Source organism: Panthera uncia, assembly GCF_023721935.1.
Source record: "Panthera uncia isolate 11264 chromosome C1 unlocalized genomic scaffold, Puncia_PCG_1.0 HiC_scaffold_4, whole genome shotgun sequence".
Lineage (NCBI taxonomy): Eukaryota > Metazoa > Chordata > Mammalia > Carnivora > Felidae > Panthera > Panthera uncia.
Window position 1 is genome coordinate 68,791,499 of NW_026057585.1, and position 15,192 is coordinate 68,806,690.

At 51.7% G+C, this 15,192-nt stretch overlaps 1 protein-coding gene across 4 annotated transcripts in view; it reads right to left on the reverse strand.

Moving 5' to 3' along the window:
* The window catches only part of MAST2 (microtubule associated serine/threonine kinase 2), a 219,378-nt gene continuing 204,186 nt past the window's right edge, over positions 1–15,192 (reverse strand). For 2 of the 4 annotated variants that reach the window (XM_049618614.1, XM_049618611.1), the window contains 18 exons: positions 13,176–13,308; positions 12,346–12,407; positions 11,994–12,076; positions 11,315–11,523; positions 10,125–10,263; positions 7,549–7,681; positions 6,608–6,773; positions 5,980–6,081; positions 5,595–5,717; positions 5,308–5,417; positions 4,800–4,954; positions 4,269–4,552; positions 3,963–4,160; positions 3,087–3,310; positions 2,766–2,888; positions 2,203–2,339; positions 1,892–2,085; positions 1–1,582 (listed from right to left, as the gene is read on the reverse strand). In XM_049618614.1, the coding sequence (XP_049474571.1) occupies positions 57–1,582; positions 1,892–2,085; positions 2,203–2,339; positions 2,766–2,888; positions 3,087–3,310; positions 3,963–4,160; positions 4,269–4,552; positions 4,800–4,954; positions 5,308–5,417; positions 5,595–5,717; positions 5,980–6,081; positions 6,608–6,773; positions 7,549–7,681; positions 10,125–10,263; positions 11,315–11,523; positions 11,994–12,076; positions 12,346–12,407; positions 13,176–13,308 (4,101 nt within the window). In that variant the 3' untranslated portion in view covers positions 1–56. The remainder of the gene's footprint in view (positions 1,583–1,891; positions 2,086–2,202; positions 2,340–2,765; positions 2,889–3,086; positions 3,311–3,962; positions 4,161–4,268; positions 4,553–4,799; positions 4,955–5,307; positions 5,418–5,594; positions 5,718–5,979; positions 6,082–6,607; positions 6,774–7,548; positions 7,682–10,124; positions 10,264–11,314; positions 11,524–11,993; positions 12,077–12,345; positions 12,408–13,175; positions 13,309–15,192) is intronic. The other 2 variants (XM_049618613.1, XM_049618612.1) reach the window with 2 other exon arrangements.

A 15,192-nucleotide genomic window follows, 5' to 3' on the forward strand; every position in this document is an offset into this window, starting at 1 on the left:
TGGTTTCCAAGAGCATGTATTACACAGATCTGAGTGCAAGAAATGGCAAACGACTGTTATGTTTGCTTTAAAAGCTCATCAGGCACCAATGCCAAGTCCTGATGCTTTTGAGGGCCTGCTGGGTCTCGGCCTCTCCGGAGCAGGCTGGGCCCAGGCTCCTGGGTGAGAGGGCAGCTTCTGCGTGGAATGTTCTGCTTCCTATCACCTGAGGCATCAGGCACTTTGGTGATGCCCAGGGCTGGCTCCTCTTTCTCTATTTGTGCACATTCGGGCTTCCACAGCCAGCTTTGGCGGGGAAACTCACAAGGTGGATGGACCAGCCCAGGGGCACCAGGTGGCCATGACTTCACCTCCTGTCTGGGAGACAGGTTCTCTGAATGGACTGGAGTTATGGTTTCCAAATCCTGGGAGCTGGCCATCCCACCTTCCATTGTTGCCTTTCTGCTTGGGGATGCCCTGTCTGGACCCTCAATAAGAAATTTCCAGGCCCATGGGCCTGGCTCTCCAGAGGTCGAGGTGACAGCAGAGGGACTGGTAGGGAGAAGTCCTGAAGAGCTAGGACAAAGTGCTGTTAGTGCCTGGGTATGGAAGTGCTGGGCCTTCCAGCAGCCTTCAGGAGGGATAGGGTCTGTGGGTCCAGCCTTATCTAGGCTGGGGGCCGGTGATGAGGAGCTAGCAGCCTCCTCAAAGGCTTGTGGGATCCCAAGCCTCCTCTGGGGGACACTAGGGCCTTCCATTCCGGGATCCTTCAGTGTGATCTCTGTCAACAGGCCTGGGGCCGCTGAGCCCTGGCTCTTGGGGTCCCTAGACAAGAAGGCATCCTCTTCCTCACCCTCTCCTGCTCCTCTGAGGGGTGGGTCCCGGCCCACTTCTGGGCTTGGTGCCAAGCTCGGTTCCTGTACACCTTGGCTGTTCTCCGGCCCCTCCTCGGCGTCATCCTCTGAAGAGTCAACCTCACGGATGGCTTCCTGCTTCTGCAGCGACTCTCGCCGTTCAGCCCGGTCCTGTCGGAGAGCGCCTAGGGCCCATGAGGGAGAAGGCTGCAGCACCCCCTTCCCTGGCAGTGACCCTTTCCCAGACAGCACACTCCTGGTCCCAACCACCTCTAGAGGGCTGACTTCCCTGGGCGGCAGTTCCTTCTTTAGCTCAGGGTGGGGCAGGTCAAGGCTATGCTTCCGAGAAGTGGCTAGCTTCTTCTCGGAAGCAGCAAGCGCAGCTGCCAGTTTCTCAGCTGACTGTACCCTCTTAAGTAGTGGTGAGCGGGGCGGCTCTGCACTCTTGGGTCGTGAGAGCTGCCTGCCCAGAGGAGGCGACAAATGAAGCTTGGTGGGGAAGGCCTGGGCTCCATGTCCAGACAGGGGCGATGGGGAGCGCTGGGGTGAAGCTGCTGGCGGTGGGGAAGGGGTATGGGCCAGTGGTGACAGAGGGATGCTGCCGGCCGACTTGCGCCGCGGAGAGCGGTACTGGCGCTGGAGCTTGGGTGCCAGGCCGTGCAGGGAGCTGGGTCGTGTGTGCCCAGAGCCGGCTGGAGAACTGGGCACGCTGGAGCTGGGGGAGCTGCTCTGTGATGAATTTCCTCCCACTTTGCACACACAGACAGACACACAAAGGCAGAACAATGTCAGCTGATAGAAGTGACTGAGGGGCAAGGCAGGGCTACCCGTAGAATGTCCCAGGATCATCAAGGTGACCCTAGCCAGTGAACCAGAGCCCAGGCTACAGAAATAAAGTCACCCTCCGCCCCTGTCACCTCCTCCCTAGGACTGCTGAGTCTTGCAGGGGGTAGGGTGAAGGAGTTTCAGAGTGGGGCCGCAGAGAAGCACAGAGGGCCTATAGGCTCTTTCCTACCTCCCAGGGGCTGTCTCTGTGATGTGCAGGGAGCACTTCATACCTGAATGCAGAGCATCAGGGGTCACCCGGTAGCCCTGAGTGGGAGATCGGGGGGAAAGGCTGTGGCTGTGTGTAGGAGAGCCTGGCCCGCTCTCCCCTGATGATAAGGAGCGGTTAAGGGAGGAAAGGCTACGGCTGGTGTGCAACAGGGATGCCTGCTTGGTGATCTTCCGGAACAGGGAGCTCCTTTTTTTGCTGCAGAGACAAGAGTCAAGGGCTGTGTGAGTTGGTGCACGAGGCATAGCATATACTGGGCCCAATAGCCAGGGCTCCGAGCACACACGAGCACCTAGGTGGCTCAGTCATGCTCACCTTTCTTGCCCATCTTTGCCCCGGCTCCGCTTACTCCTTCGGGCCATCTTGGCCTTGTAGCTGCCCTTCCGAGCTGGCCCCACTTTAATGGATGTGTTCTCCAAGGGCGTTGTTGAAATAGACACCTTGTTTCCACTCTGGGGAACAGAGCGTGAACCCAGGCTAAGGCAGGGGACATATTTTTGCTCCTACCCTCACCCTCAGGCATGGCTACCCCACAGCTCTAGCTTTTGTCCCTACATTGACAGGTGTGAACCATAGGCCTGTCTTCCCACTTCACAGATTAGGAAATGGCTCCAACTGGAGCCTGGACAGTTTAGGGTTGGGAAAGTGGAGAAGAGGCTCATTTGTCTTGTTCTTCAGTCCTATCCATGGCTCAGAAGGATCCCTGGGCCTTGGTCAGTGAGGACGCTGCTTTCCAGCAAAAGCCCATTGCTATGGGTGCGTCTGTCCTCAGTGCCATGGGTGTGTGCACCCAACTCTCCCAATTCCCCGTAGTAAGTCATAGACTTATAAGGCAGGGTCACTGGGGGACCACGTCAGGTAGCATACCCAGCACTAACCTTCAGAATCAGCTCCACCACTTCTGTGTGCACCAGTCCATGCACAGGCTCCCCGTTGACATGAGTGATGAGGTCACCCTGACGAAGCCCTGCCTCACTGGCTGGACCTCCATCCTCCACGTGCTGCCCCAGGGAGATAACAGTCCTCAGCCTGGAGCCTGAGTGTAAAGTGTGGGGCCTGGTTCTGCTGTTCCCCACCCCCACTTTATACCCTGAGGATAGTTTAGGCAGGGAAAGAAGCAGGGACAGACAGGCCCTGATAGGGGGAAGGCAGAACAATGACAAAACTGGGAGACAACAGGTCTGGATGGCCAGACATACCCACACCATGTGGTGCACAGTGTAGACGTCTGAGTCACCCATGTAGACACGGATGGCCCGCAAGGTGAAGCCATACTTCTTGCCAGCTCGGTGGATGATGATGGGGGGCCTCGAGCTGCTGAGGGCTGGCAAAAAGTCCCTGCTTGGAGAAGAGTCCCTGGATGACGGGTTGGATGACTGGGAATGTGGGGACATGGGGCTGGCCAATGGAGAGCAGGTGTGTTCTGGAGAAGGAAAGACAGGACTGAGCAGGTCAGAGGACCCTGGCCTGGCCATACTTCCAGCCCAGCTCCATCTAGGCTAGGCTGCTGATGCCTCACAGCTGTAGTCACAGGCAGAGACTAAGCCCAGGGATGTCTTCACCACAGACTCAAGAGCAGCAAAGCCCCTCACATGCCCAAACCACCCCCCTTGGCCCAAGAGGTGATGGCAGCTAGCACTTACTGAATACATACTTGTATCCATCAGGGGCCACATACGCTCTCTGTACGTATTCATACGTCCCAATTACCCTACGAGCTACCACTAGTAAGTTCTACGATTTTTGATGAGGAACTTGAAACTCAGAGAGGTTAAGCAACTTTGTCAAGGTCAGGAGCCAGGATCTGAATGTAAGCTCTCTGCCTCAGAGCCTGCACTCATTACATAGTGCCACCTCGCCTTGTGGCATATGCACACACAACCTGACACCAATGCACACTTTTAGAGACCTCTCATCTCCTAACAAGGAGGCAGCAGTGACACACAGTCTCTCAGATACCTGCTCCTTAACACACGACGCACAGACATACCTGCCATGCGCAGACCCTGCCAAAGGCCCACAGAGATTCCAGGGCCCTTCCTGTGAGTTTTATCCTAGTTCCCTGGGGGGCTTACCTGTAGGAATGAGGAGGGACAGGGTTGTGGCTGAGGCGGACTTGATCACTTTGTTGATGGGGCGAGTGGTGCGCTTTTCTGCTGAGTCCCCGGAGAGCAGTCGGTGGCGGGCCCTGCGTACCGCCAGGTCACTGATGGCCTTGGCTGTGGCTCCCTCAGTCAGCTGTGGGGTCCCACGGCCTCCTCGAGTCTCCAGAGCTGTGGGCCCAAGTAAGCACTGAAACCTGCAATGCAGTGGAGCCTCACCCCCCTGCCTGCCTGCAGCGTCCTCCATTCCAGGCCTCGTGGCCACCTGCTGGGCCACACCTGGACTGGAGCTGCAGCTCTGGCCAACAGGCTCCTCATCTAGCTTCAGTCGCCGCTCTACTGGCCGTTCAGGGACAGGCCCAGATACCCCTTCTCCAGATGGGGGTGTCAGAAGCCATGTACCCTCCAGCTGCTGCCTCCTGGGGGTGCTGCTAGCCTCCTCAGGGCCCTCAGGGAAGTGAGGAGCATCCAGGAGACCTGAGCAGCGGCGTCGCACTGTCAGTGGAGGGCTTGAGTCGCTCTCCGTGTGGGATGACTCTGACACTGACAGCCTCTTCCGCAATCTGTGAGACACAAGGCCCAGGGTGAGACAGGCAGGTGGTCTCCTTCCTCCAGCTCAGGCTTCCTGAGGGGCTCACAAGAGTTGTAAGTCATAGAACTTTTTTCCTCTGACATTCCCTTCAGCAGCCATCCCTGGGATACCCCCTCACTGCCACCAGCACTGCCCCCCAGCATCTGAATCTCACCCATGATCTGTAACAACTAATGGATGGCTATGCTGCCCACCCTAGGTGGATTCTGGGTGCTCACATCTCAGGGGAGCCAATCACCCAGCTCCGGTCTCGGCCCTTCAGCCCTGCCAGGCCATCAGAGCAGTCGTCCTTCTCCTCACTCAGGCTGCGCTTGGTGGGGGGTGGTGCCCGGCGCTCCTCAAGCAGGGACAGCCGCTCCATGCTACTGTACACCTGTGGGCACAGAGTCTGTGCCAGGGACAGGCCCCAATAGCCACACCTCCCAAAAGTATCCTTGGCACCTGAAACCCAGGAATTGGAACCAGTTTTCCCCTTCCCTCCTCCATACCAGATGAATATTCGAGGAAGCGGCTATTCCACTGGCCTGACTGGGCCTCACCCCTGGCATCTCTGATGTCAGGGCCTGGAGCGGTTCTTGCGATATCTGTCATATGCAGGCTGGGCCCCTTCTTCCTCTTTTCCTAGGGGTAGCCCCGTCACATGCTCCCCCCCAACCTGCCCCAGGCATATTCCTTGACAGGTCCTCTTCTCCCAGTCCTTCCCAGCCTGGGCCTGCTCCATCGCACCTTGCTGAACCTTGGAGAGCACGATGAGAACTGGCGGATCTCCAGGCAGCCATCCTCACTCACTTCTTCCTCATCCTCTGAGTCCACGTGGTGGTAGCGCTCGGAGCGGGCTGGGTCAGACACACAGGACAGTTCCCTTTAGAGGCCCTGGTTGGTGCCTCCTTTTGACCTTTATCAGACCTCAGAGGGCTGGAGAAGTGACTCCCAGTACCAAGTGGAGGGTGCACAGGTGTTTCTGGGCAAACAGGTAGGATCCCCACTTCTCCCCATCCCACCAGTGGCCTTACTGTCAAAGTAGCTGGTATCATCCTCTGACTCCAGTTGAGGAATAAATTCAGCCTTCTGGCGAAGAAGTCCTGTCCAGTCCAGACCAGTAAAGAACGGATGCTGCTTCACCTCAGAAGCACTGCCTGTGGACAGGGAGGGTGTGGGCGAGGCGCAGGATGAGCTGTGTGGAGTCCAGGCCAGCAAGTCCAGTGAGAACCCAGACCTCAAGAGGCCAGTCCTGAATGCCTCGGCTATGGCACCTTTCTCCTTGTGCTCACAGGAGCAGGGCAGTCTCAGGATCAGATGCGCTGCCCATATCTGAAGCCTGAGCTTCCCGGTTGCATGGACTCAACCTCCCTCTTCCCTCTTCCAAGTTGTGAGAAAGGTCAGTGGGGCCTGTCCTACCTGCACCCAATCTCTCCAGAGGGTTCTGGTGGAGCAGTTTAGAGGTGAGGTCCTGGGCATCTGGCGGCAGTGCATCCTCCCCCTCAGGCCACACAATCTCATCTGAAGAGTTGGGGGTAAGAGGGAAGGAGTGGTTTAGAGAAGGGTCTCAGAGGTTGCAGGCAGAGTGGGGAGATAAAGAAGAGGGTTCTATGGTAAGACATGGGTAGGGAGGCATAACGGGCCCAGCCCAGAGCCACTGAAAGCCTTGCCCAGGACCCAACTCTTTAAGTTCTATAAGTTCCTGCCCTCCTAGGGGGTCACACATACCCTAGCCCGCAGCTTGCTCTTGATCCAGGACTTCTCCTGTCCTGAAGCTCCAGCTCACCCTGCCTTTATACTTCAGACACTAGTATACTCACACATACACAACACAGGCACATGGGGGATACATGAACACAAATGGAACAAGCCCCACATGACACACACAGTGCACACATACCCACACACATTCGCATCTAAGAGGCAAGCATACTACACATACACACAAATTCAGAACAAGAACTCATAAGCCTCACAGGTGCATGTGTAAATTATATTTGTGGATCCAGACTCTGTCTCCCCAGTATGCCAGGGTGATGGTACCTACCACTGATCACTTGCCCAAAGAGCTCCTCCGGAGTATCTCCAAAGAAAGGGACGCAACCCACCAGGAACTCATACAGGATTATGCCCATGGCCCACCAGTCCACTGGCTTCCCATAGCCCTGACGCAGGATCACCTCAGGCGCAATGTACTCCGGGGTCCCGCATACCTGGGCACAGAGAAGCCAGGCTGGCTCAGCATCCTGAGGTAGCTCATTGGCATAATGGCTGAAGAAGTGGGGATGTTCCCACCCCTGGAGAAGAAAGTCTCTGAAGGAAGACTTGGCTTACTTTGGTTAAAGAACAAGATCAATAGGAACCCAGGGTATCGGATTTGGAACTGTTGGTGGAGTGAATTTACATACTTCCTAACTAACCAAAACATACACTTCTAGCCTGGAACAACCACTCCCCGAGCCCTTAACAACTCTTTCTGGCATCTTGTTCCCATAACTGGCCTCTGCCCTCCAGCCTCTCAAAGGACAGACCCTATAGTTAGTCACATGACTACTACAGGGACTTGCAAATAGTCACAACCTGAACTGTCAAATCAAGGAACATCCAGAGGCTACTCTCAAGAAGCTGGACCATAATCCAGTGGAGACTTGGAGCAGTGTTCCAAGAACAGGCTCCAGAAGAGCCTTGCCCTTGACCGAGGCTATAGGAGGTTCAGGACAAATCTCAGGTTAGTCTTTGAGAATAACAATGGTTATATGACCTATTTTCTCCAAACCCTGAGGAAGATGATTTTGGATTTTATATCCATATGATTCTTGTGGCCCACCCTATTTTCCAAATGTGCTACCTACCCTCAATACCTCCGTGGAACCAAAAGGTGGAAAAGATAGGAGCTCCCAGTCTTAATATCTAGCTAAGTATATGGCCCCCTACCCTTATTCTGAAGTCTGGAACTCAACTCCCAAGGTCTCAACTATCCTTCTGTACCTGCTTGTCCAGGAACTCCCGGGCATCCTTTTCAATGTGGCCCTCATACAAGTTTGTTGTCAGGCTCATGAGGCCAATTTTAGAAAGGCCAAAGTCAGTAAGCTTGATGTGCCCCATGGATGTAATCAGGAGGCTGGGAAACCAGAGAAACAAAAGTATAGGGTTATTTCCTAGTTTTCTGAGAGTGCTGATTTTTTATATGCCAAAATTTCCCAGTCAGGCTTCCAAAGGGTTCTTGTGGGATATAAGCAGGGTAGCTTCATCAAGGAGACCGGCCCCTATGAAAAAAAAAAAAAATCTCTGGCTTTGTGAGTACTACATTCTGCACAAGAACTAACCTGCCTTTTGCCCATTCCCCCAACTCATTAATGTTTACTCCCCTCAACTGTATTCTATGCTGGGGGCAGGTACCAGCCAGCTGACGGACTGACCTTCTTCCACAGAAAGATCAACCGCATCCCAAGGCTCTAGCCATACCCAGCCCTCTTTTCTCACTGGGTGTCTCACGATACCCAGACTCAGGGAGAGGCGAAAGGGGTGAATCATCTTGCTCCATGTGCACAGCTGGTTTTAAAATTTTTTAAAGCTTATTTATTTTGAGAGAGAGAGAGAGAGAGAGAACAAGCAGGGAGGGGCAGAGAGAAGGAGAGACAGAATCCCGAGCAGGTTTTGCGCTGTCGGCGCAGAGCCTGATGCCGGGGCTTGAACTCATGAACTGTGAGATCATGACCTGAGCCGAGATCAAGAGTTGGTCACTTAACTCACCGCGCCACCCAGGCACCTCTCCACAGCTGGTTTTAAAGGAAAATTGATTGGGAGAAACTAGAAATAAGATCTCACAGAGAATGGTCTCTCTGTTCTCCCATTACATACTCTGCTGGGACCATTTCATTTCATGACAAAGGCTTCACCCTGCCACCCCTTTATTCTGATTCCCAAATCAGCATCTGACTTCTTTTATGAGCTTCATGACTACTAACTTCCCAGATGTCTTATGGACACCATGAACTCAACCTGTCCAAAACAGAGTCACACTGCCTAAGTGGTCTTCTCAGAAAATGATTTTTGTTATCTCTGAGTTCTGTGACAAGTAGTTTATTACTTATAAAAATATCCTGGCTCCCAAAAGGTCTTACACAGTAACTAATGCAACAAAGACCGGTATTAATAATTTAAAAATAAATTAATTTATTATTAATTAAAAACAGTTAATAATTGATAGTTAATAATTAATTAATTAATAATAAAATAATTAAAAATTATCCCCAATTTTTTAAGAGGAGGAACATGAGGTTCAGAGAGGTTTAATGAACAGACCCAAACTCACAGAGTTAACAAGGGGTCATTTGAACTCAGGTCTGTCTAGTGTCAAAGCCACTTTTCACAAAAGAGGCTATTCCCCATGCACTAGTCCTGAGCTAGAAGTCTGGACGACATCCCAGACTCCTGCTCCCCTGCTTCTCTTCCACCACCCACCCCAACCCTTTGGTTTCCTTTCTACTTCTTAACACTATCCCCTCTCTTCTGCATCTTGCAGGTGTGGTTGTTTTGGGCCTGATCTACTGCAACAGCCTCACCACCTTTTCCACTGCACAGTGGACTCTCTAAACCTAAACTAAAATCTGTCATTCTATCATAGCTTTGGCTAACAGGCCCTTTGAAAACTTGTTAGGACCCTTTATTTTATTTTATTTTTTTAATTTAATTTAATTTAATTTAATTTTATATGTTTATTTTTGAGAGAGACAGAGGGAGAGACAGAGAGTGAATGGGGAGGGGCAGAAAGAGAGTAGGAGACACAGAATCTGAAGCAGGCTCCAGGCTCTGAGCTGTCAGCACAGAGCCCGACATGGGGTTCGAACTCATGAATTGTGAGATCGTGACCTGAGCTGAAGTTGGACACTTAACCAAGTGAGTCACCCAGGTGCCTCCAACCCTTTAAAATAAAACCCAAACCTAACAAAAAGACCCCTGATGATCTAATCCCTGCCTATCTCTCCAGCCTTCTCTCTTACTACTCTGACCAATTAAGGATCTCCATTTCCGCATACTGTAGTTCCTAGGTCTCATTCTCTCACACCTGGGTGGGTGCCTTTGCAAATCCTGTTTCCTGGCTTTAGAAAGCTCCTCTCACCTTTTCCATCTGACTTATGCCTTCCGAGAAGCAGCCTATACTCAGATATTTCTGTTCCCATACTAAACTTATGTTCTATAGGCCAGGGACTATTTTACAGTCCAGATTATAGTGCTTGGCCCAGAGAGGCCAGTAAATGTTAGAACACTTGTTTATCCATCTACTAGATGTGCCGATTCTTTCGTTCCTGCTTGGTTTCTTTAGTGGAGCTTCTCAGTGATTCTTACATGTCACCGAAGTCTTATGTGCCTGCCAGACTTACTGGCAATGGTCTTTGCATCTGGGGTGGTCAGGGGCTAGAGTACTAGGCCTAGACAGACACCCACAAGAGCACTATTTCCTAGCATCCATTCTGGGATAGATTCAAACATGCTGTGTCTGCCTCCATCTATTTAGAGATCCAAGAGAGACCTTGGACAAGGAACCAAGAGTGTGGGCATACTTGTCAGGCTTGAGGTCACGGTGCACGATGCCATAGTTGTGTAAGTACTCCAGGGCTAGCACGGTTTCTGCGAAGTACAGACGCACCATGTCCACAGGCAGGGCCCCGATGTTCTTCAGCAGAGTAGCACAATCTCCTCCTGCAACAAGCCCAGGCCACCATGAAGGAAGGATCCAGTTCCCTATGGTCTTAGGCTTTATAGTCTCTGAGGTCCCAGAGGAGACAGCCTCACAGAATAGCCTGGTGCTAGAGACTGTGAATCTAGCCCTTCCAACGCTGGTATGGGGGCAGACAGAGCGTGGAGACAAGTAGGCAGCACGGTGAATCTGCCAATGGCTGTCAGGGCCACTGTTCAGGCCAGAGAGGGTAGGAACCCAGGCTTCCATACTTGTGAGTGGATTTGCAGGGATGCAGCTGCGTTATTTTAGGGTATGAGTCCTGTATATTATAAACACATCTGACCGAGACTTCAGCATTTGTTCACTTATTTTCTTCCTGACAACTATCCTCTGGTTTTCCAGTAAGATAACACCGTAAACTCTCAGCATGTACCCTGAATTAAAAGGGGAGTTTTGTTGTGTTTCAACTTCAAGCCTTAGGCAAAATATCTTTGGAAGTTGTACACAGCAGCGAGAAGGGAAGTGGGAAGGCCACTGGCAAAACTGCTCTCTCTCCCCCATATGCCCCATGATGCTCTTTTATTCCATCCCCAGAACATTTTGTGTTCTCAAGGGGTGATCCCTTCACAAGCCATCAGCCAGGCCAATGGCATTCCTCTCTTCTGAGGGTCCAGATACAGTCCTCCCAGCACGTAACCTTGGGCTATGTGGCTCTGCTACCTCCTTTGTTCCTGCCGGACGCCAGCAGTAGAGACCGTCCAGGCTTTGAGGTGCAGGATTCTACAGCTATTGGGCTGATACATCTTGTCCCAGAATGCCTCTCTTTGCACCTGACATGGGGAGCCGCATGGCAGCGACTGCTCCAGAAGCCTCTCCCTATGAGGGGCAGGGAGATTTGTGCCCACCATGGCCAAATGGTCTCTGAGATCCTAAGGCAGAAACCAATGCCAAAGAGAGATTGGGAAGCTGGGCTCTGAAACTTCACCCCTATTCAAAGCTGTTGGTCCTAGCTCAGGGCTAAGCCTCATGTTGTGCCTTGGCTTCCATGCCAGGTCACCCTTCCCCCAGTACCTTCCACATACTCCATCACCATGCACAGGTGGCGCTTGGTCTCAAAGGAGCAGAACATGCTGACGACAAAGGGGTTCTCGGCAAAAGTCAGTATGTCACGCTCCACAAAGGCCTGCTGGATCTGGTTCCGTAGGATCAAGTTCTGCTTGTTGACCTTCTTCATGGCAAAGCGCTGCCGAGTGGACTTATGCCGCACCAGGAATACAGCCCTGGGAAACACAGCCCGGCCCAGCCCCCATGGGCCCTCAGCAACCTGGGCCGTGCTCCCTACCACCCAGAGCTGGGGTGTCCAAAATGCCTCCTATCACACCTTGTAAATGCACAGAACAAAGGAGCAGGGGTGAGCTTATCGATGAAAAGGATGTGGGCCCCCTGCCCATAGAGCTCTTCAATTTCCCAATAACACCAAGTCCTGAGGACACAGCTCAGACTTCCCCAGAGCTCACTACAGGGGGAGTGCTACCAAGAGAGGTGGGGACCTTGTCTGGGAAAGGAACAATGCCCACATGTCAGAGTAAAATCAACTCCTGTCTCTCCTGGACTCCTGGCTTTGGAGAGGGAGAGGGTCTATCCTGAGGCATCTGCTGCCCAGAGAATTGGGTATCATATACTTCTAGAAGGAAGAGTCCAAGGGCTGACTTAGCTCCAGTCCTGGCTACACCCTCCCCTCTGCCTTTACCCATAGGCGCCATTGCTGATGAGCTTAATGGTCTCAAAGTCCTCTTCAGAGGGTGTCTTTTTAGTCAGAGATGCCCCACGGCCCTGGAAGACAAGAGCAAAGGCAGAAGGCAGGCATGCTTCTCAGAGCCCACGTGCCTGGGGAAGCTGAGCCCCAGGATCAGCTCAGCTCTTAGTCCTGCCGCGGCCCCAGCCCATTCTTCCTCAGTCAGGAGCTGAATGACTTCTGAGACAGTATGCACAACCACCCACTCCTCCATCCCTCCTTTAGATATTCTCTCACAGAGGACTCACGGGCCTTTGCTTCACAGGGCCCAGTCTCTGTGATTGGGGCAGAAGCTCAAGCTCTTTACCTCAACTGAATCATCTGTCTCTGGAGTGTCAGGACTGTCATAGCTGCTCAACTGGGCCATTTCTAGAAGCAAAGCAAGGGCACAAGAGAAAGGTGTGCACAGCAATGTCAGTAGTCCACTCACATCACATGACAGGTACATGCAAGGTAGGCATTAATATTTCCTGCATCTGTGTACTCCTGTGGCTCTATCCACAGAAGAGTCACAGCTTTTGGACTTAATTGCCAAATAATACTGCCACTCCTATTTCTAGAAGTCCAGTGCCATTCATAAGGCCTGGCAAATTCTAAAAAGTTTCACTCAAATTTAGGACAATTCCTGGAAAACAGGGCCCAAGGGTGGGCTATTGGTCCCTATCCTGCTTTGCCGGATGGGGTTGGGGAACAGAGAAGGCAGGAGCAGGATGAGCACAGACCAGGGACTTAGAAGCCCACGGTTCATGAAGGGGCACAATGTGAAGCCCCGTGTCAGGATACATCAAAGACACAGGAGAACTTGTAAGGTGGCAGACAAGGAGGTAAGCATGCAGAGGAGGGAGCCATTTTTGAAAATGTAATTGTGGTCTTTTGTTGTTGACCTCTTTTGACATTCTAAATCCAACCCAACTGGCCTCACACCAATCCAGATTGGGTTAATGTCAGGCAGATGTGAACAATTCTGAAGGAGAAGCTGTTTTCTGACAGAGAATACACGGTTCCTCTGATAGCCCTGAAGCCCCTGATGCTGAGTTGTGACCGTGTCCAATCTAAGTCTCTTCTCCAAGTGGCTTTCCTGAGGTTAGAGTTTGTTGGCTGTGGGGCCTCTTCACAGCCACCAGGCAGCATGCTCACCCTCTAGGGGATCCCGTGTGAGGCCCAGTTGACTAACGATGTAGCGGGGAATGTCACATTTAATCCCTTGTCCCTCTTTGGCATGGCCCTCGGCTGCTTCTAACAGGTGGTAGAACTCTTCAGGGTCAAACTCCTGTACCAGGGGAGAGAGGTGGTCAGTGGTGAGGGCTACAAGTGAAGGCTTTGGTTTTCACAGCACATACCTGGAGGAAGATGAACAAGAAGACTTTCTCTTTGTGATGGGACACCCCTGCTTCCGAATACCCAGAAACATCATGATTCATGGATCATGAGAATGGGGACAAAGCTGTCTTCCAGGTGAGCTCCAGACTGGACACCCTAAGCATGTGTTGTCTTCCTCACACTAAGAACCAAAGCTTTTTGGCTTCAAGATAGCTCAACCTATTCACCTGGTCCAAAGCCTTCTGCCAGCCAGATGGCACTATCACACACACACGCACAAGTACGTGCAGGCCTGCCTTCAAATATTTACCGAGCACCTCGTACGTGCTAGGACCGGAGTACTATGTGGACAGCACATGAGTCCTTGTCTGCACAGAGCGCAGTATAGTGAGGATTCTATTTACTGAGTCCCTACTAAGTGCTACACTCTGGGCTAAACCCGGCTAACACCTCTATGACCTCAGTGAGGAAATCAAGGCCCAAATAGATGCACTGATTTATCCATGGTCACAGAGACAGGAAGGGACAGAGAGCCAACATTCAAACCCAGGCCTGACTCTAAGCCCTGTCCAAGCATGGACTTCATTTTCTTGAGGAAGAGGCCCTCTGCTTGACCACAAGTCCAGCTTCCACGGCTTCCCTCATCTCTGGTGTCAATATTTTGGAGAAACATCCACTGCCAGAGGAGAGTAATCTTACTCTCCTATGAATTTAAAACGTGGATTAATCTACTAGGCAAGATCTGGAAGTCCTTCTAACTTCTTATTCTTTCCTCAGTCCCTGGTCAGAGTGTCTGTCTCCTAAACCCCTAAAGCTCCTCCATCTACCTCTTCTCTGTGCCCCTACCACTGGCCTCCTCAGGCCACCCCTATCTGCACACGAACTGCTGCTTCTGGCTATTTGCCTGGTCATCCTGCCCTCTCTTCCAATTCACCATCCATGTTGCAACCACAGTAATCTTTCTCAGGAGTAAATCTGATGGAATGTTACTCATAAACAAATAGGAACCCATTAGTGATACATGTAACATGTATAAAACAAAACAAAACAAATTATGCTGAAAGAAGTCAGAACATACTACATAATTTCATCTACATGAAACTATACAAAGGGCAAACCTATCCACAGTGTAAGAGAGCAGATAAGCGGCTGCCTGGCAGTGGGAGGTGAGGGATGGGAGAGAGACTGACTGCAAAAGGCACAAGGGAACTTTTTGAGGTGAAAGAAATGTTCTCTATCTCAACTGCAGTGGTGATTATGCAGGTGTGTATATGTTAAAACTCATTGAATACATCAAAAATGATGTATTTTATTGTATATAAATTATGCGTTAATAAAGCTGGTTAAAAAAAGTAAATCTGACCATATCACATTCTTACCTAAACTTTCTGATGGCTCCAAGTGGCCCTCAGGATAAACCCAAACTCTGGAGCAGGGATCCTGACCCTCCATGATGCTGCCCCGCCTACCCTCCAGATTTCTCCCTCACCAATTCTTCACACTCACCCTGTGCTCCATCGAATGCCCTTCCTGGGCAAACTCATAATCATCCTTCATGACCCCAAGCTTTGTGTCCTCTAAGGAGCTTTCACCAAACGTCCATCCCAAGGAGGACTAAGGCACCTCCTTCCTTCCCCATGTTCTTGTCACACTTTGGACTTCCCTCAGTTGCAACACTACTTGCAGTATCATAATTATTATTTCTACGTCTCCATGCCTCCTACCTGAGGCACTGAAAGACCAGCTCCACTACAGAGGGAGTACCTTAAGCTCAGGGACTCTGCTGTGTTTAAGTCTGTGTCTCCAGTGTGTGGTGTGGAGCAGGTGCTAAGTG